Source organism: Anomaloglossus baeobatrachus, chromosome 5 (genome assembly GCF_048569485.1).
Source record: "Anomaloglossus baeobatrachus isolate aAnoBae1 chromosome 5, aAnoBae1.hap1, whole genome shotgun sequence".
NCBI classification, from domain to species: Eukaryota; Metazoa; Chordata; class Amphibia; order Anura; family Aromobatidae; genus Anomaloglossus; species Anomaloglossus baeobatrachus.
In genome coordinates, this window is record NC_134357.1 from 349176995 (window position 1) to 349201570 (window position 24576).

General features: G+C 42.3%; 1 protein-coding gene across 3 annotated transcripts; it reads left to right on the forward strand.

Annotated features, from left to right (window-relative positions):
- The first annotated feature begins 517 nt into the window (after positions 1-517).
- RBM12 (RNA binding motif protein 12) lies at positions 518-24306 on the forward strand. 3 transcript variants are annotated; one of them, XM_075349900.1, is made up of 3 exons: positions 518-712; positions 7969-8050; positions 18610-24306. In XM_075349900.1, the coding sequence occupies exon 3, from the start codon at positions 18632-18634 to the stop codon at positions 21284-21286; it is 2655 nt and encodes an 884-aa protein (XP_075206015.1). In that variant the 5' UTR covers positions 518-712; positions 7969-8050; positions 18610-18631; the 3' UTR covers positions 21287-24306. The 3 variants fall into 3 exon arrangements, with proteins under 3 accessions (XP_075206015.1, XP_075206016.1, XP_075206017.1); XM_075349901.1 differs by having other exon boundaries at positions 7998-8050; XM_075349902.1 differs by lacking the exon at positions 7969-8050.
- Positions 24307-24576: the final 270 nt, after the last annotated feature.

A 24576-nucleotide genomic window follows, 5' to 3' on the forward strand; every position in this document is an offset into this window, starting at 1 on the left:
AATACTGAGGTAAAAAACTCACCAAATACTGTTCACGTGGCTTTATGTCTGTGCCCAATAGACAAATGGTAGCCAATGTGCGTTTGTGCGTTTTTCCCACATAGATTTTCATCGTGGAAAATAAAGTGTTCACCATAAGGATGAGAGGACAGATTTAAACACAAATGAAATGACTCCATTATACGAATGTGACGCCCATTTTTTATATATTTGATTAAAGCCTTGTAATTATTTTTTCTTTTACCTCAGACCAGAATTGATGCACCATTCCCTGACAGTAATTACCTTTTATTTCCATGCAAATATGAAAACACTTCATTATTATATTCTAGGTACCGACATTTTACTACAGAACAATTGTTATAAGCAGTCACATTGCATTCCTGGAAAACTCCGCTATCACACTGCGGGTGTGACTCAGCGCACGCACTGACTGCACTAGGACGCCATCACTTCCCGCCCTCAGGAAGGCGGGATTCACAGGCTCCGCCCACACGAGCTGAGATGGGAGTGCGCGGCCTGTGACGTCACACCTCCATGCAGCCGCCATTTTGTGCGGCTGCTATTGATGAAGAAAGAAAGAAAAGCGTGATAATAAAATATACCGCGTCACGCGAGGAGACGGGACCGGGAGGGCGGACAGTGCGGCGTCTCGCCTTACCTGTTGCGGTTTCTCTTATAATTATTTTCCTTTCATAAAAAGATTTGAGCGGTAAGAGACGTCAGGGCAGAGGGGAGTGTGAGGGAAGGGAGGGTGTATGGCTGGTGAGGCGGCCCGGGCACGGTGCCTTCTGAATGTATTGTCCATAAATGTGTTCTCAATAGTCCCCTCCTGTCCTACACTGGCTGCAGGTGGCAGTATGGCTGCTCGGCGTCCTGCAGGAAGCCGCCATGGCGAGGTGAAATGAACCGCCTTGGCGAGGAATGAGGCGGCGCACATTGCTGTGTGGCCGCAGGCCGGGACTCCTGCTTGTCAGGTTGTCCCTATGTAGTAAATGGCGGCTTGTGACATGACTCCTGGCTCATTGTGTGGTGGATTTGAGATTTTTTTATATAGGGAGAATACAGGAGACTTCTGTGAATTGTACTGAGCAGTTCTGGTCCCCTTGGCATTTGTTTGGTGGTTTCCAGGTCTAATCATGGGATTGGGGCAAGTACTACGCCTTCCATACTATATGGTAGCCTGGGTGTCATCAGCTGGCTGGGGAAACTGGATTAGCCCTAAGGCGCTGCGTGCCCACGATCCGGACACGCTGCGTTTTAGATGCAGCGTCATTCCTGCGTGGCCACGATCCAGACATGCTGCGTTCTAGATGTGGCGTCATTCCTGCGTGCCCACGGTCCGGACACGCTGCGTTTTAGATGCAGCGTCATTCCTGCGTGCCTACGGTCCGGACACGCTGTGTTTTAGATGCAGCGTCATTCCTGCGTGCCCACGGTCCGGACACGCTGCGTTCTAGATGCAGCGTCATTTCTCTTGTGGAGACGTTAGTGGTCTCTGTGGGAGAACGCAGCGTCCGTGCCCACGATCACGAGTCTTGGCACAGAGGATTTTCGCTTTGTTCTCCCCACTGAGAACATTCCCGTATCCGCAGCATAAATTGACGTGTCCCGAAAAGCTGCGTTGCAGGTCAGATTAAGCTGCTTAGAAAAGAAGCCCAGTTAGCATTGGATTTCTGGAAATCCCATTCACTGTGCTTGTACTGTACAACGCAGGGTTTTGGACGGGGGAGAAAATATGCTGAGTCTAAAATGCTGCTAATTCTGATCGTGGGATATGTGCACACGTGGAGAAATATCTGCACCTCTTGGCAGAAAAAAAATGTGCAATTCCCCCCCCCTCATTGTATTCATTGGGGAAAAACACGTAAATAATTGATATGCTGCAGATTATTTTCTGCACCAAAACTGCAAGGGAAAAATTGAACGTGTGCACTACAGTTTAGGAGTCTCATTGACTTTGCTGGCATGAGGATTTGCTTCAAATTCTGTGACAAAACTGCACATAAAAACAGTGTGCGGGCTCAGTCACACAGGCTTATAATAAAAATTAGTCCCAGGGCCATTCCAAAGTTACAGGTGTTACATTCACATAGCTTAACCCCTTCACAACCCAGGACATGTATATACACATACACGTCCTTGACCTTGTCTGTCCCTTCAATGTAAGCTCGCACTGCAAGCCTGCATTATTCCTCCACATATCTCTGATGATCTGATCAGCAGACGTGCAGCAACAGGCGCAGGTGGATCTCTGAGCCTCCCATGCCTGTTAGGCCGGTTTCACACATCTGGCGTTTTGCCGGATGCGGCGCTCTCCCGTACAGTTAATACAGTACAATGACAGCGCAACAAGCATGTGACCCGGAAGTTACAGCGCTGTCATTGTACTGTATCAACTGTACGGGAGAGCGCCGCATCCGGCAAAACGGCAAAAAGCCGGTTGTGTGAAACCGGCCTTAGCCGCTTAAGATCGTGCTGTCAAACTGACAGCACAATCTATTGTGCTCTGGCGGGGATCCCACTGTTAACCCCAAACCCCCCGGTCCTCCACAAGCCCTGTTATCGGCGGCCACGTGATGTGATCACTGGGCGCCGATGGTTTGCCATGACAGCGGGGGTCAGCTGATGACCCTCTGTTGCTGTTATGACTCACTTTCTGTGAGTGTCGGCAGGGCATGGGCACTCGCAGGAGAAAAGCAATTTTGTTGATCAGGCGGATTCTGAAGCATCGCTCTGATCATGAGAAGTGATCAGAGTGTGTAGTCATAAAGTCCCCTGGGGGGGGCTAATAAAATCAATAATACTTTAAATAAAAAAATGAAAAAAAAAAACCCAGACATAAAAGTTCAAATCACCCCCCCCTTTTTGCTCCATTGAAACTAAAACAAAATAATAGTATAGACGTATTTGGTATCTCTGCGTTCAGAAATGCCAATGTGTTTGAACTCCATCCAGTAAAGCCATGTTTTATATAAAGCCTCATATCTATCATAAAGAAGCAGTCAATTAACTCCATGTACATTAATTTATTGAATTTGGAAATCCAGAGGGACAGGCAGGGCGGATTAGGTGACTTCCAACTTAAGGGAATACAGACTCTGGCAGCCAACACTAGAAATCTTAACAGAGTGTTTATAGGAGCAGATTGAAGCTCCACAGAGCTGAAGGAGGCGCTTCTAGCATCCTAACAAAATAAAAGAACATTTACGTATAGTGTTTATGTAAAACAGACCTGAGGTGAATGATAATTGTTTTGTGCAGTGTGACTGCCTGAATCAAAGGAGTAATCATTCAGAGATTGAAAATGTTTGTCAAATTTCTGATAGTTTTATAAATAAAAGTAAAATACATTAACCAAAATTTAATGTTACCATAAAATGTCACAAAAAAAACCCCAAACATAATTACTCTGTTGAAACATTGCAGTTATTGCCCCTTAAAGTGCACTGGTCAGAATTGAAAAATTTGGTCTGGTTACTAAGGAGTTAAAATGTCTTGTAATGATTTTTTTTCTTGGATTACAGAGCAGATTTGATAATCACCGGGATCTGTCTTGTTGGGTTGCAGCCCTGTAATAGTTTTTGAGTCCCATTGTTGGTCCTTTATTGGCCCTGTATTAGCATGAGGCCCTTTATTTGCATGTTGGCATATTGTGCAGTAAATGTCTTACATGATGCAGATCAGTACTAGATGACCATTTCTTGTTTATTTCCCTACATTCGTGTCTCTAATTCTTCACTGCACAGTGAAAAAATATTAAAGGGAACCTGTTAGATGCAATATGCACCCAGAGCCACAAGCCGTTCTGGGTGCATATTGCTAACCCTGCCTAACTGTCCCTGTATACGTTAGCATAGATAAAGAGATCTTTAGAAAAAGTATTTCTAAAGATCTTTTATTGTATGCTAATGAGCGAGGGGACTAGTCCCAAGGGCGTTGCTTCCCTTGGCTAGTTGGGCCCATTAGCATGTTAGTACGCCCCTGTGGGCGTGCTAACATGCTAATAAATGCGCAGCTGCAGAGGATGAACTCACTCACCTCTCCGCTGCCATCGCCGTCCAACTCTGGATTTCGGCTCAGTGCGCATGACCCCGGACTTTCAGTCATACGCACTACTTCAGTTTGAAGCGAGGATGCGTACATCAGGCTTCATAGTGTGCATGACTGAAACTCCGGGGTCATGTGCACTGAGCCGAAATGCAGCGTCAGATGGCGATGGCAGCAGAGAGGCGAGTGAGGGCATCCTCTGGCACTGCACATTTATTAGCATGTTAGCACGCCCACAGGGGCGTACTAACATGCTAATGGGGCCGACTAGCAAGGAAAGCAACGCCCTTGAGAGTAAACCCTGAGCTCATTAGCATACGATAAAAGATCTTTAGAAATACTTTTTCTAAAGATCCCTTTATCTATGCTAGTGTATGCAGGGATTAGCAATATACACCCAGAACTGCTCGTGGTTCTGGGTGCATATTGGAGCTGACAGGTTCCCTTTAAACTTTAATATTGTAAAAGTATTTAATTGATTTGTTACTTCACGGTAGCCATACTGATGATTTTGAGGTGTTGCGTTTGGTTATTTTAGGTTTTTCAACAGTGATAACAGTAATCTTTTAGAATACTTCATTGTATTCAACTTAGTAAATGGGTCACTGTAGCTTTCTATGTCTGAGATGCAAAGTTCTAATTTTCTATTTTCTTTATCTATTAATCTGCATTTTTAGTTCGTGGCAATGTTTAATTTCGGCTTGTTCCCTAAGAAATGCATCTGAGATATTTTTTTTTGTATTTATTGTGGTCTTTACTTAACTTCCTAAGCACAAACAATTCAGTAATTACGGTAATATTGATGGGTCTGTATTTACATAACTTATTTTTGCTAGATGTAACAACACTATTATGATACAATTTTTGCAATTTATTACCATATGGTCACTTCAGTAATTTAAGCAACATATCATTTCGATTTGTAAAATTAGCTATTTATTGTATGCATTAAAACAAACAAGCAGCATTCACATCTGTATGACTAAAGTCCCTGCGTTGGCCCTGGTGTAATGTTATTCAGTAAAACCAACATTTATAAAAAAGGATTAGAAACTCAACTGTTACTATGCTAATTAGGTCTTTGACTAGTCAAAGAGGCGTTATATCCCCAGACTAGTCAGCCCAATTTTCATGTTATCTCGCCCCTGTGGGTGTGATAGCATATTTCCATGAGCTGGTGTCAATGCAGCTCCTGGAAATCTAGTGCACGCGCACGGCTTTAGGCACTCCACTCAAATTGAGCCTTCGAAGTCGGTTGTGCACGTCCTGGCTTCAGGGAGGCGCACTGTACATCATCGGAGGAACAGCTTGTGTACTTCTGATCATGCTCAGAGTGCTTCTCTGATGCCGAAAAACGTGCACCTGACCTCAGAGGCTCAATGTAAGTGACCAAAGCTGCACGCATGCACTAGATTTCCAGGAGCTGGCAATGATGCCAACTTGTGGAAATCATGTTATGACGCCCATAGAGGCAAGATAACATGGAAAGAGGACTGACTAGTCAAAGGCCTAATTAGCATAGGAAAAGCGGAGGTAATAAATACCTTTTTAAACATTGAGTTAAGTGAATACCATTATACAGGGCTAGTTAGGCAGGGAATTTATTCATACAGATGTGAATGTTGCTGTGTTGGAGGGCATAGGGGGTCTTGACTGGTTCCTTTTTAAAGGGAACCTGTCACTAGATTCATGCTACCCAAACCAAGGATAATCTGAATCAGCATGGCTACATGATTGCAGCCAGGTGTGTTTTACTCTGACACTTCAGCATTTCCTTTTTCTGAAACGTCAAAGGCCGTCCGGATACTCCCAATCTTCCCCTTTGAAAGATAGTTCTTTCATGTATGCACATAGGGAAAAACCTTTCAATCAGGAGCAGGGCATGGAGAATTTGGCCAGGGACCTCATTGGACGCATCTACCTGTGGTCCCCAGTCGGCTCTTCAAAATATAATTTTCTTAAATGCCAGAGTGTTTGAGTAAGGCCGGGGCCACACGGGGCGCTAGTGCGATCCTCGCATAACACTCGGCTCGCGCTGGCAGCACATCGGGAGCAGAGTGCCATGCGAGTGTCCCTGCGACTGAGGTCTGATCATGCAATTGGACCTCAGCTGCAGGGGGTAGGCCGGCTCTGAGGAGGTGCGGGAGGGATTTATCTCCCTCTCTCCTACGTAGCCGGCTATTGCCATTCTCACTCTGCACTCGCAGTACACCAGTGTACCGCAAGTGCAGTGCGATTTTTCTCTCGCTCCAAAGACTTGAATGGGTGCGAGAAAAAAGGAACGCATTACTGTCGCAGCATGCTGCAATTTTTTCTCGGTCCTATTAGGGCTGAGAAAATAATCGCTCATGTGAGCTGACACATAGGCTAATTGAGTGGAATCTGGAATGCGATGTTTCCACTCGCACCAATTTTCATGCCGTGTGTATGCCATACTGGACTACAGTCGTGCAGCCAGGATCTGAATTCATGATGCCCATGGTTTTGGCAGCATGAATTGAGTGGCAGGTTCCCTTTTAAGAAACCTATATCATTTCCACATAGTACAGATGTATGTCGATTTTGGATTCTGTTTTTCAGCATTTTTGTTTTTTTGTTAATTTCTATTTATAAACTACATTTTAAGTACCCCCTCCTGAAAACAAAAATCAAGCATGGTTTACCTACTGGGCCATGGTTGTATCCTACATACTGTGATTGCTTGTTGTACTGTGGATGGCGGCTTGAAAATGTGTTTGAGGATTTGATGCTGACTGATGAAGACTCCTGTGATTCTGTTCTTTGTACAATGGTACAAATGGAAAGTTTTGTGTTGTGAAAACATTCCACATAGACAATTGATTTTTGTTATCCATGATCTAGTTTGTGATGAGTGCAGTTACGTTGTATTCTGTGAATGGAGATATTTTTCTTAAAGTATGTAATATTCATTTAGTGCATTTGTTAGCAAACAGGCAACAGACTACATTTCAAGCAAACACTCTAGGTTAGTGTTTCTCATAAAACTGAATTTGGACATGTAGTTTGTGTGGCGAACTGTATATGTATCTTGCTATGCCATTACTGTTATCGTCTATTTTATGTTCTATGCAGCCATTTGTCATAACCTAAAATACCAATAAACAGCATACATATATATATAAACTGAAAAACTATGTGACAATGCTGATTTATTTCTCAGTAGCTCATTGTAGTGTTTCATGCAGTATGTAGTAGTCTTTTTGCCCCAAATTGGCTTTGTATTGCCAATAAGGATGGGCAGTTATGTGGATTTTGTATATCTGTTGTAACCTGCTACATACCGTAGTTGGCTATTAGACACAGTGATGTATGACAGATGCATTTTTGCTCGTTTGCATTAATTTGGAAATTGCTGTAATTATTCTTGTAAGTGGATATTGTAAACATGTATTTAGTTGTATCATAAACGTGAAATGACCAACTGATGTTTTAAAAGGGTGGGAAAGCTTAAACATCTTATGCAGTGAGCCCTGTCATAGTACAGCTGGATTGGACAGGTCCTAAAAACCATGAAAACAAATGTGCCTAGCCCTTTGGATTTATTTTTCTCTTCTGAGGTCAATTTCCATTGTTTAGGTGGTTCCTAGAGAGGTACTGGCTCTTAGATTTAGTTTTTTGTGTACCCCTGCAGTATAGAGCAAAACCTATAGATCAGATGCGTATATCTGATGTCTGGAAAACGTGTTATTTTGCTCTTTTTAAATGCATCAATAATTGCCATTATCCATTCCATTTTTTCCATTAACTACTGTACTTATTCCTATGTTGGCACTATGCACCTCATCCTGGTGAGTGTTGCCAGAACAGCAGGGTATTTGCTGGATTACTTACTGCATCTTCTATCAGATTGTTTAATTTGATTTTCATGTATGCCTTTTAATTTCATTTTTTTTGCAGTCATAAAGATTTTTTTTGATTGCCAACAGGATTCATTGGATTCTATGTAATAAAGCGAAAACAAATATCACATTTTCTGCAGGTAAGCTGTTAGTTTAACCATTCACTATTAAAATTTTGAGCACTGCATCCTCATATCAGTAGCTTTGTGTCTGTCTGTTCTAAAGAGAACTTGTCATGAGATATGTGCTACCTGAACTAGAGCATTCTCATTCTCCATGTTTGCCACTGTTAAAATAAAAAGCATTTATACTCCCCTCCACTGCTGGGTGCTGTTCAAGTGGTGTAGACATTTGCTCTCCTTTGGGCTCAGGTGAGGTTGTTAATTTATTCGAGCCATGTGCTCAATCAGCTGCGGCCTCACTCTCCTTGACTTCAGACAAGTAATAAAGAGGAACTTAGGCCTTGTGTGCACGCTGCGTTTTTACCCGTGGTTTTGCTGCAGAAATTTCTTGAGAAATGTTTGTAACCTTTCTGCAGACATTTCCCAGCAAAGCCTATGGGAAAAAAATAGCTGTGCGCACACTGCGTTTTTTCTCAAGAACCTTCTTTCTGCAGAATTTCTTGAGAAAATGTGCATGTCACTTCTTTTCCGCAGGTACCTGCGGTATTTCACTCTATTCACTGTAATGTAATCGCAAAATACTGCAGGTATACCGCAGGTAGCAAATGATTTGTGGTATACTCTCGGTGTAGCCGCGGTTTACCTGCGGTAATGTTCATCACTGCCTGCGTTTTGCAGGGAAGGGATGTCATTATGACAGGAAGAGGAAGCGGAGCTGAGAGTAAACACACACCCATATCGGACACAGACATATAGTAAACACACATATCACACACACACAGACATATAGAATACACATAGAAATCAAACGTGTGTGTGTGTATATATGTGTGTGTGTGTGTGTGTATGTATGTATATATATATATGTGTGTGTGTGTGTGTGTGTATATATATATATATATATATATATATATATATATAATGTATGTGTGTATATATATATATATATATATATATATATAGATATATAGATATTAAATATATATATCTCTATCTATCTATTATTATTTCAAAAACGTGGGCTCCGCCGTGTTTTTACCGTCCAGCCAAGGTAAACGCACAGCGGCGGCCCGGTATTCTCAGGCTGGGGAGGGCGAGGGCCATGGTTAATGCCCCCCCTCCCGCAGCCAAGAATATCAGCCCGCAGCTGCCCCGGGACTGTCGCATCCATTATGCGGCAGTCCCGGAGTGTCCCTGGCTCTTCCAGATTGCCGTGATGCGGTGGCAATCCACGTAATAAGGAGTTAAATGGCAGCAGATTGCTGCCATTTAAGTCCAGGCTTAATCGTGGCAACGTCTATGAGACAGCTTTCATGATTAACTCGTAAGTAAAGTGAATAAATACACCGAAAAATCCTTTATTTTAAATAAAAGACAAAAAAGCCCCCTCTTTCACCACTTTAATACACCCCCCAACACAGCTCCGGCGTAATCCACGCAGGTCCCACGACACTTGCATCCAGTACAGAATGCAGCCTCGTAACGACAGTGCAGAGGTAATTACAGGTCATTTCTCACGGTCGGTAATGTGAGCACACTACCACGCGTGAGAACTGCAGTGTCCTCACAGGTACTCTATCTATTGATTGATATAGGACAGATCAATCTATTGATTATATCCTTCTATCTATCCATTATCTATATCCATTTATTTATTTTTTTTTTATTTTTTTTATTTTTCAACATGCTTTATTTATATATTATTGCAGTTACAGCATAAAAAAACGCAGGGACCAACCTGCGGCAAAACCACATGCGTTTTTCCCATGGTTTTTTACCGCAGATGCGTTAATCTTCAACTCCCAGAAGTTTCTCAAGAAATTTTCTTGAGAAAAATCACTTTTCTAGTGTGCACATAGCTTAAGAGTAGAGGCTGCTCTCACTTCCCGTTGAGCCCTTATATGTCCAAAGGGCGGAGACTGTGAAGCTGGCGCTGATTTGGGGGACAGGGCTGACCTAAATTAATCAGCATCGGCTTCACTGTCTCCGCCCTTTGGATGTTTAAATAATCAATGGGAAGTGAGAGCAGCCTCCGCTCTCAATTCCTCTTGATTATTTGTCTGAAGTCGGGGTGAGTAAGGCCGGTGCTGATTGGACGCAGGGCTTGTGTAAAATAATCTCATGTGAACCCTGGGAGAGCAAATGCTTACACCACTGGAATGGCAGCAGAGGTGTTTTTTATTTTAAAGGGGGCAAACCTGGGAAATGAGATGAGGTAGTCCAAGTACCCAACAACCCCTGTAACCTACAAGTAGTCTGCAGTCACTCTTGTGACTGCAGACTTGTGAATCCTCGCATTGTGCCCGCTGGGAGGATTCTCCTGTGGCATGCATGAGACTACTGTAAATGTGATTTGCATACAAGCAGTTTCGTGCGGACTAGACTTAATCCAGCCTTGCTCAATGGAAGGGTATTGAGCAAGCCCATAAATGGTCTAGTTGGAATGTGGCCAGAAGTATGCAAATCACATACTTGTTCTTCACATGATCACTTGCTTCTGGCACCAGAGAATCCTCACATCGGGTAATGTGAAGGTTCACAAGTCTGTAGTTACATAAATTGACATCAGTATTGTTGCTTAAGACTGAACAACCCCTCTAATCGGACACTGGCTGCGTTATTGTTGCAGTGTATATTTTACTGTGAAAGGCTACAGCATTTTGCCGAAAACAAACTTTGAAAAGTTGGCTCGGGATTGTACATCTCTGAAGACTACATGGAAGATCCCAGCGGTAATTCCCTGCCCGCTGCTGCCTTACACTGATGGGTCTCTTTTTGTACAAACATATATAGGAAGAGATCAATTGGTACAGGAGAGAAATTTCTGTGAACTTGCCTTGGGCTGTCATCCGAGAATTTTGGTCTATTTCTATTTGTAATTCTGCAGTGTTTCTGAGTAAAGCATATAAACATTACAATAATGCAGTCAGCTTTTGATTTAGGCTAGCGTTATACAATGATGCTGAGTGCAACACAAATCTCATTCCAGTGGATGTAATGATCTCCTACAGTGTTGCATTATGTTTCCGAATGTGTTGGATTTTTTTTTGCAGGTCTTAAGTGTTATGCGCACACTTGCCATGGTCTTTAATGCAAGTCGCTTGCGACTTGTCTGCAACTTGGTTATTGTATTTACAGCAAAATCAAAGCTCTAAAATAGTTGTGTGACAGATTTGTGTTTTATTTAAACTGTGTTCACAATAGTCTTTTATTGAAACCAACTCAAGTACAGAATAAGTTGTAAATTTATAGCAGCTCAGTCTTGTGTATGAAGCCTGGCCACTTCTTCATTGGGCATGTGATTTTTTTTGCTGGCAACGTAGTACACCAAGTATAACCTTTGTCCGGCTGAGTAGGTACAATTGTAACTATTCAGTTTTAAAATTGCAATACATTTTTTTTCCAAAAGCCGTAGAGGGCTGAAATTTCGTGACATCTCTGCAGTTTTGGTCCAGAATATATTGGCCAAATTTCAATAAAATATCTCCACCCCCTTCCGAGATAAGGAGTCCCTGTTAACGTTGTAAAATTATGCAGCCTGACGAAGGTGGTTCACTAGTTAGTTTTCATAGGCAGATCTATATTATGTTAAGAAACAAGGTTTCTCTCAAATACCTTGAGTGCCCACCCTTGAGTCACAAGGAAATGAAGAGACTGGAGCGCTGCTGAAGACACATGTTGAGATTAACACTTTAAGGGTATGTGCACAGTGAGTATTTGGATGCAAAAATTTCTGCATCATTTCTGCATCTCTTGGCAGGAAAAATGTGCGTTCTGTTTCGATGTGTTTTTCTAGTGTTTTTGGACACCAATGAATGCTATAGAGATAGATATAGACAGACATAATTGGACAATGCCCTGACATATAACAAAATTGCTACAGAGAGGGGGGAGACAGCACTGCCTATGAATGGCATGCAACAAATAAAGTGTAAAATTCATTCCTACTGTACTATAATGCAAAATGAGATTTTCAGCAAACAATTGATCAATAATTTGAGTCACCCCTGCCACGTCACGGCAAATATCAATAGGGGGGTCCTACTCTATATTATATAATTTACCTTTGTGCCATACGGCCTCCTAAATATTTTAATAAGCAGAACCATATAAGGCTAAGTTCACATTTCCGTTGTTTTGCATCAGTCACATGCGTCGCTTGATGCATGTGACTGATGCGCTGTCCAACGGATGACAAAGAACACTATTCTTTGTCGGACTCCGTTGTGTGCGGGGGGCGGAGTTCGGGTGGGAGTAGCAGAGCGAGGCCGTGGCACTGAGGACGTCAGTGCCGCAGGGACTGCAGGGCTGGGGAGAGGTGAGTGTGTGTGTGTGTGTACATGCTGAGTGCGGGAGGGGGCGGAGCCGAGCGGGGAAGTGTCAGGCTCCCTGCACAGCCAGGGTAAATATCGGGTATAAGCAAAGCACTTTTTGCTTGGTTACCCGATATTTATCTTGGTTACCAGCGTACACCGCTTAGCGCTGGCTTCCTGCACACGTAACCACTGTAAATATCGGGTAACTAACCAAAGCGCATTGCTTAGTAACCCGATGTGTACCCTGGTTACTGTGCAGGGAGGCAGAGAGCGAATGCGCAGCGAAGTCCTACGGATGGCGCTGCTCAAAAAACGTTACATGCTGCGTTCCTCCTGCCCGGCGGTCAGTCATTCCACGACTGATCAGTCGGGCGGAGGGTGCAACGCAGCATCATCAGTCACAATCCGCCGCTCAAACAAGTCTATGGGAACGGAATCCGCCAAACGGATTCCGTTGTTTACCAGAGCAGCGGATTGTGACTGATACAATTTAACGGAAGTGTGAACCTAGCCTAAAAGCAACATATACCTGTGACATATCTGAACTGCTCCCATGTTGCAAAGACAGATAACTGCAAATAAAGGCAGTCCAGGTGCCAGCATATGCAGCAAGGCCACACACACCAGCACAATGTCAGAACTGGCCCTCAGTGTCTGACCAGCAGCCATGGATAAAGGCAGAGCAGGCCCAAGTAAATGGTGCTTAATTAATGATGCCCTTAGTAATGAAGAGATGTCTGTCAGATACCTTCATTTTGAACTCTGTATGGGGAAAGAAAAAAATACACACAATTATACGTTATTTGAAAAAAAAAATAATCCCCCCTTTCCCCTACTTCACCAATTTATAAAAAAACAAAAAAAAAACACCCCTGCGGTTCCGCCGTTGTCCCGGGATTCAGACGTAGTGCACAAATGGATATCTGAAAGACCAAAAAAAGGTAGAAATAAAGGCAACACTTTTTCCCTTATTTGCCAATTTATTAGAAAGCAAAGTTCCCGGCTCCAAAGTAGTCCAGCGGTTCCCCGATTACCTGGATCATAGCTGGTGGCGCGTTAGAAAGCCGCTCCATAGGTTTTAAGCACCAGCCAGTCCTGACTTGCGCTGTGTACCATGTACTGATTAGTGGTGAGGTCCGGAACGTCACCGCTGGTCATTCTGGCATGTGTGTGTATATATATATATATATATATATATATATATATATATATATATATATATATATATATATATATATATATAAGACAAAAGAAAGTAATCTCTATGTGTGTGACTTAGGCTATGTGCGCACACTGCAAATTTGTTTCTTCTGCAAAAAACGCACCTTCTGGCCGAAATAACACACCCAAAAAATGCATGCGTTTTTACCGCGTTTTGCCTGCGTTTTTGTCCCTGCGTTTTTTACACAATAACAATAGCAAAGCACAGGGAAAAATGCAGGGACCTACAGAAAAGTGTCACATGCTGCTTCTTTTTGCTGCAGAAAAACTGCAGCAAAACCTGTAAGGAAAAAAGATTTTTTTCACAGACTTTGCTGGGGAAGGACTGCATGAAGTTTATGAACACTAACTGCACCAATTCTGCACCAAAAAAGCAGTGTGCTCACAGGGCTTAAGGGTCCCGTTACACGTAGAGACGCACCAGCGATCCGACCTGGCAGGACGATCGCTACATGCTCGCTGGTGAGCTGTCAATCGGGCAGATCTCCTCAGAGATCAGCCACTAGCGATCCGTGTAACGACGACTCCCTGCTGGCTACCGGAGGAAACTCCTGTAATGCCAGGCCTGGATTCAGTTACCTGCTTTGCACTTCAGAGCTCTCACCTGCAGCCTGGTCTGATCTCAGAGTTTGCAGGACTGCACCGCGAGCATCGTGTGATTCCCTGGCGATTACAGTTCAGTTCATAACAGCTGCGGAGAGGCCGGGGTGCAATCCGGAGTTCAGGTGAGAGCACCGTAGATCAGCCTGGCTTGTCTTTAGCTGTTATGAACTGAACCGCAATCGCCGGGGAATCAATCACTCGGTGCTTGCGGTGCAGTCTAGGCTGCACTCCAGAGCTCAGGTGAGAGCTCCGGAGTGCAATGCAGGTAACTGAATCCAGGCCTGGCTTTAGTGGAGATTCCTCCGGTAGCCAGTCCGACGCTGGTCCGACGCCGTTGCGTGCTGCAGAGTGGGGGACAAACGAGCAAAAAATGGTCATGATTGTTTTTTCACAATCAGCGACCTTGCAGCAGTGGCCCGCTCGCTGCTGCTTTTCACAAACCGCGATATCGCTAGCACGTCACAAAACCTGTGACATTTCAGCGATCTCGCTAGCGATCTCGCTGTGTGTGACGGGGGCTTAAGTGTTCCCAGGTGTGAAACTGTGGGGGGCTCACAAAGGGAGAATTAAGCCATTGCAAACAAATGAGCAGACCAAGGTTCAAAATCAAATAACTACACATAACCGTTATAATAAGAGACGAATAGTAACTATTCGTGTTCGGATTATGCTTACTGAATACAGAGTACTGCTCCAGTATTCATTACAACAAGAAAAATACTCAGGTTCCCCTCTTGACTTGCATTAGGTTCGTTATTCATGATGAATTATGGAATAGTACTTTGGGATTTGTTACGAATAGTCCAAACATGAATATTTGACTATTCGCCCATCACTAATTATAATATGTTTAATACACCTGTAAACCATGCCGGAGAAGTTACCATATGAATGTGACCCCAGGGAGGCACAGTTGCATTTGACGCTCATTGACATTGAGGCCAAATAGGTTTTTATTATCTATCTCCTATAGCATTCACTGCAGTCTAAAGGCCCTGTCATATACACAGATAAATCTGTAGCAGATCTGTGGTTGCGGTGAAGTTGTGGACAATCAGTGTCAGGTTTGTGGCTGTGTACAAATGGAACAATATGTCCATGATTTCACTGCAACCACAGATCTGCCAAAGATTTATCTGTGTGTGTGACAGGGCCTTAGGAACGCAGCAAATCAGCAATCATTTTATACCTGTGTTTTTATAGCCTTTTTGACTGATTTCATAGAAGTCAATGGTTGAAAATAAAAAAAAGCTGCAAAAACTGATGAATAGACATGCTGCACGTTTTCTGCACCAAATTTGCCAGTCACAAATAAGCAACATGTGAATGACGCTTCAAAGTATTGTCATTGACTTTGCTGGCATCAGGATTCCCTTCAGGTTTTGCACTGAAGTGCATCAAAAAACGCAACAATTGCACACAGCATAGGTGTTAGAGAACTGTCATGGCTAAAAATGCTTGAGGGTAATTCTCAGCTACTGTTACTTATGGCTAAACCAGCAATATCTTAAGAGGTCAGGATTCAGAAAACAGCCAAGCAGGCTGTGTTGCGCTTACCTTGCTGCACTTTCCATAACTTCCATTCATTTTTGTGAGTTAAAGGGAACCTGTCAGGTGCAATATGCACCCAGAACCACGAGCAGTTCTCGGTGCATATTGCTAATCCCTGCCTAACCGTCCCTGTATACACTAGCATAGATAAAGAGATCTTTAGAAAAAGTATTTCTAAAGATCTTAGATCGTATGCTAATGAGCGAGGGCAGTAGCCCCAAGGGCATTGCTTTCCTGGCTAGTCTCCCCCATTAGCATGTTAGTTCGCCCCTGTGGGCGTGCTAACATGCTAATGAATGTGCAGCGTCACACTCTCCTCTCTGCCGCCATCGCGTCCAATGCTGGATTTCTGCTCGGTGCTCATGACCCCGGAGTTTGAGTCATGCGCACTATGAAGCCGGGTGTACGCTACCTGGCTTCAAGCTGAAGTAGTGCGCATTAACGAACCTACAGGGTCATGCGCACTGAGCTGAAATCCAGCATCAAGCGGCAGAGGGGTGAATGTGACGCTGCGAATTCATTAGCATGTTAGCACACCCACAGGGGCGTCTTTAATGTTTGATAGTTTCAGTGTTAAACTGGTTGTCCAGGCTTGCACTATTGATGGCCTACTGGTTTTGCACCCCCACTAATTTGATTTTGTTTCCTTTTGGATATGCTTTGTATGAATAAGTAGAGGTTATCAGTATAAGATTTGGGGATGGGCTATGGCAGACCCAAAGATTAAAGGGCACCTGTCACCAGATTTGAGGCCTATAAGCTGCGGCCACCACCAGTGGGCTCTTATATACGGCATTCTAACATTCTGTATATAAGAGCCCAGGCCACTGTGTAGAGCATACAAATCACTTAATACTTACCTAAATGGTCGCTGCGGTGGAGTTGGGTCATATGGGCGTTTTCGTTCTCTGGTGCCTGCGCCGCCTCTTTCGGCCATCTTTGTTATCCTCCTGAAGCTGGCGTGCATGACGCATCCTATATCATCCACACTCGCCGGCATTGAGGTCCTGCACAGGCACACTTTGATCTGCCGTGTGCGGGACCGGCGAGTGTGTATGACATAGGACTGGTTCACACACAGGCTTCAGAAGGAGGATGAAGCTGGCCGAAAGAGGAGGCACCGGAGAACGGAGATGCCCATATGGCCCAACTCCACCACAGCGACCGTTTAGGTATTATAAAGTGATTTTTACGTTCTACCAGCGGCCTGGGCTCCTATATACAGCATATTAGAATGCTGTATATAAGAGCCCACTGGTGGTGGCTGCAGCTTATAGGCCCCAAATCTGCTGACAGGTTCCCTTTAACAGTTTTCAACTCCGCTAGTGTCTGATTGTGAATGGAGCCAGAAGGGCAGAGCTCCCTTCTGTGTACTGGCCGATCATGGATATTACAACTCGGCTTCTATTTCTGTAAGTGAATAGGATAACTGAAGTGAGCACTAATATATATATTATGAGTGCAAGCCAAAAATTACATACTATATACGGATAAGGCTGCACATCAAACTTAGATAATGGTATAATGCCTCAAGCATATGGACAAATATTGGAATATACAATGAAAAATGCTACTTGCTAATTTGAACATGTGAATAATGAATTGCATACCTGCCATGAATATTAGGAAAAGGAGATATTTAGCAATCGCATTGATCAATGTAACTGAGCCCCAAGGCCTCGTCAAGGCATATCTCTATCCGTATATAGTATGTAATTTTTGGCTTGCACTCATAATATATATATTAGTGCTCACTTCAGTTATCCTATTCAGTTAAATGTAGTTTTTTTCTGAATGTGAACACAGCTCCGCCCCTTTCGGCCATGTTTTTTCCATCTCCTATATAAGAAAGTCCTTAGTTACCCCTCTCCACCCACAGCAGTTTTTAATTGCAATGAGATGACACACAGTTAGGGTCACAGAGCTAGGGACCCCAATATAGAGATATGCCTTGACGAGGCCTTGGGGCTCAGTTACATTGATCAATGCGATTGCTAAATATCTCCTTTTCCTAATATTCATGGCAGGTATGCAATTCATTATTCACATGTTCAAATTAGCAAGTAGCATTTTTCATTGTATATTCCAATATTTGTCCATATGCTTGAGGCATTATACTATTATCTAAGTTTGATGTGCAGCCTTATCTATTTCTGTAAGAGCTGAGCTGCAGTTGGCACCAATGACCACGAAATGGTTAAAGGAGTTGTGCTGACCCAGCTCCATTCACTACTTCATCCCACCACCACAAGAGCTGATAACCGCTAATAGTTGGCGGTGGTCTGATGTTGATGAGCTATTTTAATGATAAATCATGGTTATGAACTTGGACATCCACTAAACCCTTTTTAATATCAAAGTAGTGTCAAAACTAGTGATGAGGAAATGTGTCAGAGTTGTACAGAGCAGCACTTTAACTGTCCTTTCCAAGGGATCATTTAGAATGTGAATGCATCAACAATTATTTGTTTCACCATTTGCAAAAGTAATAGTTGTCTTATTACAAGAAGCACCGTAGTACCTATAAAATGTGACTGGATCTTGGGTTTTATCATATAGAAAGTGACTGCATTTTTTTTTTTAAACACCGATGTAAGCTGGCAATGTTTGCTTGGCTTCAAAACAAAGAGGAAAATTATGAAAAACCAGTGTTTAAAACTGATCTAAAGTTACAATCCAATATCTATTTTGCCTGATACTTTCATAAACTCATGTAATAAAATGTTACTGATTAGGTATTTACATATGTTTTCATATTGTCATGTGTATATAATATATATATAATATATATATATTCAGATAGAAAACAAAATGGGGGGAGACCTAATTGATGGAAGCTTGTTTAAATACTGAGTCTGATGTAGACGTTGCTTTTTTCATCTGCAGGTGATTGTTGTTTCAACGCAGCATGGCTGTGGTCATCCGTTTGCAAGGTCTGCCTATAGTGGCAGGGACCATGGATATTCGGCACTTCTTCTCTGGATTAACCATTCCTGATGGTGGCGTGCATATTGTAGGGGGAGAGCAGGGTGAGGCGTTCATCGTTTTTGCCACCGATGAAGATGCACGACTTGGTATGATGCGCACTGGTGGTACAATCAAAGGGTCAAAAGTGTCGCTGTTGTTGAGCAGTAAGACTGAAATGCAGAACATGATTGAACTTAGCCGCAGACGCTTTGAGACTGCAAATGTTGATATACCACCAGCAAACTCTAACCGCCCTGGGCCTCCACCAAATCCAGCAATGAGCACTGCCTCTGTAATGAGCAGAGTTAGCATGCCTTCAACTGTGCCCAATTATAGCAGCCCCCCTACTAGCACGGTCTCTACAGTTACCTCTGTAGTTGATAGCAGTAAGAATGTTGCAACTTTCTCAACTGCCAGTATTGGAAATGCTCCACCAAATCTAGGTGCTGCCTTCTGCAATCCAGCATTTACTTCTCCTATGCCCACTGCTCCTCAGCTGCCTTCTGTGCCACCACCGCCAATCCCTCCAATGCCAACAATACCAACCCTTCCACCAATGCCATCCATACCTCCAATGCCTGTTCCTCCTCCTGTGTCTTCCTTGCCTCCAGTTCCTCCTGTTCCCCCCATACCTCCAGTGCCACCAGTACCACCAATGTCATCTCTTCCTCCTTTGACTGGAATGCCACCTTTGAATGTACCGCCTGTTGGTCCTTTGCCTACTGGTCCTTTGCCTACAGGGATGAATGGTTCTGGGTCGCAGATGAATAGTAATATCAACCCATTGTTTCTTGGTCCTGTAAATCCAATACCATTAAACCCACAAAATCTAATGAAACCACCACCTCCTCTTAACCATGATGACCCATATGTAGCTCTTCATGGTTTGTCTATACCTGTGATGGAACATGACGTAAAAGAATTTCTTCATGGTTTGCGTATAGATGGGCTGGTTTTTTTGAAAGATCATATGGGACGTCCCACAGGTGGGGCATTGGTGAAGCTTCTAACTCCACATGATACATATGAAGCTTTACAACGGAATAGGATGTTATTGGGACAGCGTTTTATTGAAGTTGCCCCAGCCAGTGAAAGGCAGTGGGTAATGTCTGGTGGACATGTGGGAAAACACAGCACAGGACACCATGGGCCACTGCGTATCATGCAACAATCAATGGGCAGGTCCAAATCGCCTAGTGCTCGGCGCCGTTCCCGGTCAAGGTCACCACATGAGCGTGGTTTCTGCATTTATTTAAAAGGCCTGCCTTACGAGGCAGAAAACAAACATGTGATAGATTTCTTTAAGAAGCTAGATATTATTGAAGACAGCATATATATAGTTTACGCACCCAGTGGTAAAGCAACTGGAGAAGGTTTTCTGGAATTTAGTAATGAGGCAGACTATAAAACTGCACTAAATCGACATAAACAATATATGGGCAATCGATTTATTCAAGTACACCCTGTTACCAAAAGTCAAATGATAGAAAAGATAGAACAAATTCGGAAGAAAATGCAGAGTTTTAATTATGGTGATCATAAGGATTGCGCCCTTGACTTTGAGTTAGATAAACATTGCCCTAGACTCTGGGGACATCTTTCAAATTTGCCATACAACATATCTAGAAAAGATGTGTTTATGTTCTTTAATTTAGAAGGAGTTGCTGTTGAGGAGAGCAGTGTGCATGTCTTAACAGATAACAATGGTCAAGGATTAGGACAGGCACTTGTGCAGTATAGGAGTGAAGATGATGCTCGTAAATCTGAGCGCCTAAATCGTAAAAAGTTAAATGGGAGAGATGCTTTTTTACGTGTCGTGAATAATGAAGAAAGGAAAGAGATTGAGATGAACCCTCCAGTGCTAGGTAGGAAGGGTTTCAAAATGCAACACTTCAGTAATATATCTGAGCCAATTCGTCCCAGTGGTGAAGAATTTTCCTTTATGAACAGTAACCTAAATGACAACAATGGTCAGAACTTTCTTATGCCTAGTAAATTTGGTGGACCAAGTAGTAGTACCTTTGCTCCCCCTGTTCCACCACCTGCAATGGGAATTGGATTTGTAGATCCAAGGCCACCACCACCACCTGGACCGGCAAATGTCAAAAACGCTCCAGCTGATCCACCAGAATTTGTAAGTGGCCCAAGTCATTTTACTGTTCCCCCCGCAGGTTTTGGAGCTGGTCCTCCACCCTTTGCAAGCGGACCATCCAATGCAAATCCACCTCCTAATTTTAACCCAGCACCACCAAATATACCAGGTAGCCCAAGTGCTATGAATCCTCCTCCTGGTTTTGGTCCAGCAAATATACCAGTTAGTGCACCTCCTGGTTTTGGAAATGGGTCTGGAAAACCAGGTCCAACAGTAATTAGGATTCAAAATATGCCTTTCACAGTTACTGTCGATGAAATCCTAGATTTCTTTTATGGTTACCAGTTAATACCCGGTTCTGTGTGCTTAAAGTTTAGCGAGAAGGGTATGCCTACTGGAGAAGCCATGGTTGCATTTGAATCCCGTGATGAGGCAATGGCAGCTGTGGTGGATTTAAATGAACGGCCAATGGGCTCAAGAAAAGTAAAACTCGTTTTAGGTTAATGCATCCCTACATTTGTTTGTACACACTCTATTTTGTACTGTGACTGTCATACATTTAAAGGGCAAGGCATCTACATTTTGCAAGTCTTTTTGATGATGACTTCGGTAAAATGTATAATGTATTTGCAGAATAAACCAATGTTTAGGACAAGCTTTGGTTACGTCAACCTGGTAAGACAACTGTGTGTTGTTGTTTTTTACTTGTCTTTCTGCCAGTGTTATTTCTGATTAAGCACACGTTTTATTTTACGTTCAAATGTATATTGTTTGCCAGACATTTTGTGGGAACAAAAGTGAATGTTATAATTCTGAGAAATGTATGGATAATGTTGATATAATTTTGTTATACATGCAATAATGCTCATTACCAAAATTCTGCCTAAAATGTTGCAAATCAGGTTTTTGTACAGTAGAAATGAATGTCTGTATTCCGGAATACAAACTTTGCCACAAGCTACTCAGTGTGGATACCTTGGTGTTTCTCCCTAGCACCTCCCCTTAATTCTCTGTAGCAGTTATGTTGTTTATCCCATATTGAGCCTGTTAATGCTGTTCTGTTTAATTCAGCCCTTTTGTAAAAAGAACAACCTTCTTTTCTAATGTGCTGTCAGTCTTGCCTTTTGACTGCTGAATTGGCAAGACATAAGCAAATGAGTTGGTGGCAAAACTTTTATTCCATTGGTTTGCAAAATGAACTTCTTAATGGGAACCTGACATTTGCAAGCAGCTCTAGCCGTGGATAGCATGCTATAGAGCAGCAACATCTGAGTAGATTAATGTATGTTTGTGGAAAAAGGTCCACTAACTTGTATTTAATCTAGATCACCATTCTTTGACTGCTTAAAGAGAAGATATCAGAAAATAGTCTATTGTTTAATTAATGTTTTTTTTGATAAATTTATTTAAAAAAAAAAAAAATTACAATCAGTGCTGTCCGCAGTTTCCCTAGTTGTTACGCATCACACTGGCTACTGTGGCTTTTTTTTAACTTTTATGTTTTATTTCTTCAGAAAACACCTGGACATAGCTACAGTGATCAGACCCCCCACCTATCTTTAGAAGTGTCTAATGAGTCTGTGCAAAGGAAATTAAAGGGGTATTCCCATCTCCAAGATCCTATCCCAGTATGTAGTAAAAATAATCTTAGCATATACTTCCAATTAGAAATGTAGTATCACAGTGTCGCTTACCTCATGTTCAGGACATTGTAGGACTTTTAAATATCCATGGTTATGATCACTAGCAACCAACTAACTATGACTATATGCGTGGTCGTAACCATGGATGCCCAAGGTCCTGCAATGCCCTGGACATGAGGTAAGTGAGTCACATGAACTATACTACATTTCTAATTGGAGTTATTTGTTATTACAGCTACGACAATGTAATAGGATCTTGGAGGTGAGAATAACCCTTTTTAAGGCTATGTTCACACAGGGCTACTTTTTGCTGCGTTTTTTTTTAGCTGCAAATCCATGCGAATAAAAAGCTACTTTTTACAGTCCCAGCAAAGTCTGAGATTTCTGAAATCTCATGCACGCACACACACAAACACCTGTAGATTTTTTTTCGTGACTGTTTTGCCAAATACCTGCGTTTTTGCTTCAGATTTCAAAGAATGAGCTAGTCAAGTCTTTGCAGCGTTTTTGCAACTTTTTTTAATTGATGCAACCCATTTAGTAGAAAAAAACGCGCCAAAAACGCCACTAAAAATGCACCAAAAACGCAGATGACTCAAAGGAAATTTCCTGCCACAAGATCAGGCTTTGGTCAGGAAAAAAAACCCTTAACAAAACAGCCCTGTGTGAACATAGCCCAAGGGAGGGGGGAGCAGGGACAGTTGTTACATTGCCAATTGTGAATGATGGTTCCTGTTAGCAGTGTGTAGAGGTCTCTGCTGATAAGGAGCCTAGTTAAAGGCTTCCTGAAAGGACAGAAAGTGAGACAAAAAAAAGCCCCAGTGGCCAATATGATTGGAAGGTTGCCATTTTTAATTTTTTTTTTTTTTTACGCAAAAATTGTGATTTGAAAGAAATTGGCACATTTTTAAAATGCATACATAACAAAAAAGTAATGTAGTTTAAATAGGTAATTTTCTGAGGATCGCTTCTCTTTAAGCATACAGGAGGTGGCCAAACTCTGTGATGACTATCTCTGTATGCAGCGATAAAGGCAAACCCGTCACTCACTGAATAGTTGGTGGGTTTTTTCTACAAAACGATAAATGAACTGCTCTTGCGTGTATAAAATGCTGCCCATAGATCAGAGATCGCATTCAATTTGACAAGTTCCTTTTTAAGATTTGTATTTCCTTTTGGTGAAGGTTTGAGTACAAGGTGGAGCCTGCTTTTGTTTTCTATTGAGAAGATTGTACAGATTGAAGGAGGAGGGTCTTATCCATTTTCCTTTTATACCGCTCACGTGATGCTTTACAACATATCAAGTGGATTTGCTGCTCAAAAGTTGACATCTGAATGGGAAATGCACATGATCAAAATTGTACTTGGTTTAATAAATTGAATATCCTTGTTCAGTTGCACAGCTTGGCTCTTTCAGGATGTTTTCTGTCTAGACCTCTTGTTCTGTGTGGTTCATTCTGGGGTAACATCTTGACTTGTTAAGCAATCGCCATGATCTCCATGATTCCAATTACTTAATTGTTCAAAAGTGACATTTTATGATTTGCAGAAGTGGTTACAAAAAGTGCTACCGTAGTTTTAACTTTTCATTTTAAAGTTCAAAATGCATAACTCTTCCATTTTTTGCTGTTTCAGAGCTAACTGTGTAAATATATCTGTATTTAAAAGGTTGCATGTGTGGAATTCGACAACTAGAAATGTTTTTGTGTTAAATGTTTTGAATCCTCAGTAATGCATTATTTTACCTTAATATCTTACACTCAAATTTGAAATATATCTGCTTCGTACTTGTTGGTTTAATCCTGAACATTAAGGAAATATTGTGGATTCTGTAAATATACAAAATGTGAAATAAAGTGTTTATTTCTTGGGCTCCTCAGAGGAGAGCGTGGTTCTGCTTGATATGCAGATTAATATAAAATGTTTGGTGTTCTTAACCATCAGCATAAAATATTGAAATAAAGGTATGTAGGTGTGGGTTATTGTTTTCCCATTTTTTGTTAATCTAGAGGAAAAAAAAGGAAAAACAACCTTGAAAAATATGCCTTTTTTTAAAAAAAAAAATAAAAAAAAGTCATTTTGCTATTTCGTGTGTTGGAAGGATTTCCACATGACGTGAAATGTTTTTGTTTTTTTTTGTTTCAAATGTAT

Bases quoted from the DNA above. Each gene is read 5' to 3' on its own strand.
- RBM12 (XM_075349900.1), top strand. From the start codon at position 18,632: ATGGCTGTGGTCATCCGTTTGCAAGGTCTGCCTATAGTGGCAGGGACC.